This window comes from Penaeus japonicus, unplaced genomic scaffold, assembly GCF_977035675.1.
Source record: "Penaeus japonicus unplaced genomic scaffold, GWHDUDI00000001_assembly GWHDUDI00000017, whole genome shotgun sequence".
Taxonomy (NCBI): domain Eukaryota; kingdom Metazoa; phylum Arthropoda; class Malacostraca; order Decapoda; family Penaeidae; genus Penaeus; species Penaeus japonicus.
In genome coordinates, this window is record NW_028234419.1 from 21,090,274 (window position 1) to 21,092,506 (window position 2,233).

A 2,233-nucleotide genomic window follows, 5' to 3' on the forward strand; every position below is an offset into this window, starting at 1 on the left:
TTATACCAAAACCAAGAGGCTTGGTAAGCAAGTGTTCATTTGTTTGAAGACCAAAACTTTTTTCCTGCCATTTTTGTCATATATGCAACATAGTGATGTTGCAGTTACTGCTCATTAACTTTTCATTGATTAAATCATAACAGGTTGTCGTGCTGATGGGCTCGAAATCTGATGCTCCACACTGTGAAAAGATTCGAGATCACTGCAAGAAACTGGGTGTCCCCTGCCACCTTCGTGTAACTTCTGCTCACAAAGGCACAGAGGAGAGCCTTGCCATCATTGCACAGGTACGTGGAACACGAATTTGACCATGTTTTTCCAATGGTCTAAATAAATAACAGCTCCATATTCGGTATTACCTTAAAATTATCAATTCCAGTATGAAGGCCTTGGAATCCCACTGGTGTTTGTGGCTGTGGCTGGTCGTAGTAATGGTCTGGGTCCAGTTACTTGCGCCAACACCTGCGCACCTGTCATCAACTGCCCACCTTTAAAGCCAGAGGAAGTCTCCAGAGATGTGTGGTCATCCCTTAATCTCCCCTCAGGTGCGTAAAACCTATACAGGAAGGTATACTTGCAACAAGGACTTTTGGATCCCTTTCAGTAAAATAAACTAGAAAATATAACGGAACATAAGCTTTACAAACACATTTTCAGTTGGATGATTAGCTTAAAAACGTTTGTAGTTAAAGGTACCCATACAACTGAAATGGTAACAAGTACATCATATTTAGAAAGGAAATGAGATATAAAAAAGTTAATAAGCTCAAAGAAGTCAGTCGGTTAGAAATCTCCCACCCAAACAGTTTCTATACAAGTATATGGGAGGGGATCTTAAGCGCTAGAATATGCGTTATTGACATGCATGTAGTTTTTGTAACCCTTTTCCTGACATTTTGTTTATATTGGTAAATTGATTTATATCTTTTTGTAGTATGTAAAGTGAAATGCATTAAAATTATCATGTAGTTGCTTGCATCATCATAGTTTCAAAGGAAAAAATCGCTTAACAGCTTAACCTATTTCTGTACCAATGTTATGCCCATATTCCACATTTTATTAATATTTTACAAATGTTTCAGTTATAATTTCAGTATAAATATAGAGGGGACAAAAAAAGTATTAAAAATAACCCCCCCCCCCTTTCCAGGTATGGGCTGTGGAACCGTCCTTTATCCAGAGGGAGCTGCACAAACTGCTGCAACCATGCTGGCTTTGAGCGACCATGTCATTTGGTCTAAACTCCGTGCTAAGCAACTGAATCTTTGGGTCTCGCTTAAAAAGGCTGACAAGGAAATTCGTGAGACAAATCAAGCTGCAGCATAGTTGATTCTTCAACAACTACGAAAAAGTTCAAATTTTTCCTTCATTTCTACTGTAAGCCCAAATACAATGGGATATGCTCAAATGACCAGAATTATATAACAAATAAGCATGTTTTTATTTTTTTACCCTAATATATATTAGAAGACCTGTAAAGGTGTACAAAGCCTATGATAGTTAATGGTTCACATAATACAAGTGTTAGTATATCAGTTATTTTTTTCAAGTTTTTAAAATTGTTTTATATTATTAGGTGAAAAAAAGCAAATCTTGTCATCTCAAAGATTTGTTGAACTTTTGACTTCCCATGGTCATTTTTATACTTGGTGACTGACTGCAGGCAAATTGTTACTAAATTATGCTCCATTCACGGATGGTAGGCAACGGGCATGCACGATGGCGATGGCATATAATCATGGAAATGCCTATACCCAGTCTCTCACGTGGAACCAAAACATGCTTGCCCCTTATTGGCCTGCTCGATCTAGTAACACTGCCAGGGGATATATTGCTCAGCAACCCTGAGGATGGAACCTTCGTCTAGGCTCATCTTGGCCATGAAAATCCAATGGTATAGTGGGGGCTAGCAATGAACCATGAATTGCGGATAGGTGTCATGACATACATGACACAGGAGCTTTTACCTGATGACGGGTTTCATGACATACATGACGTTCGGGAATTTTGATCTTTGTTTTATGAGTAAGGAGTGAGTGATGATGGCAATTGCAGTCATAACTAATATAATTACCTTAATATTGAGTAAACCTAACTTCCAAAACCTAGATGGCACCACTTTCTTCTAGCACCAATAAAAGAGAGTCTTGAGTAGCACCCATCTACGGTCTCTAGCAAGCACGGTCTTTTGAGAGCAATGGCACACACTAAGTTGACAACTTGCTCTAAACTA

General features: G+C 38.6%; 1 protein-coding gene across 1 annotated transcript in view; it reads left to right on the plus strand.

The window, feature by feature from the left end:
* The window catches only part of Paics (PAICS bifunctional enzyme), a 4,020-nt gene extending 2,585 nt beyond the window's left edge, over positions 1-1,435 (plus strand). Inside the window, exons 6-9 of the mRNA XM_043019337.2 lie at positions 1-23; positions 144-287; positions 380-545; positions 1,151-1,435. The exon at positions 1-23 is cut by the window's left edge and continues 88 nt beyond it. Of these exons, the coding sequence (XP_042875271.2) occupies positions 1-23; positions 144-287; positions 380-545; positions 1,151-1,326 (509 nt within the window). The 3' untranslated portion in view covers positions 1,327-1,435. The remainder of the gene's footprint in view (positions 24-143; positions 288-379; positions 546-1,150) is intronic.
* Positions 1,436-2,233: the final 798 nt, after the last annotated feature.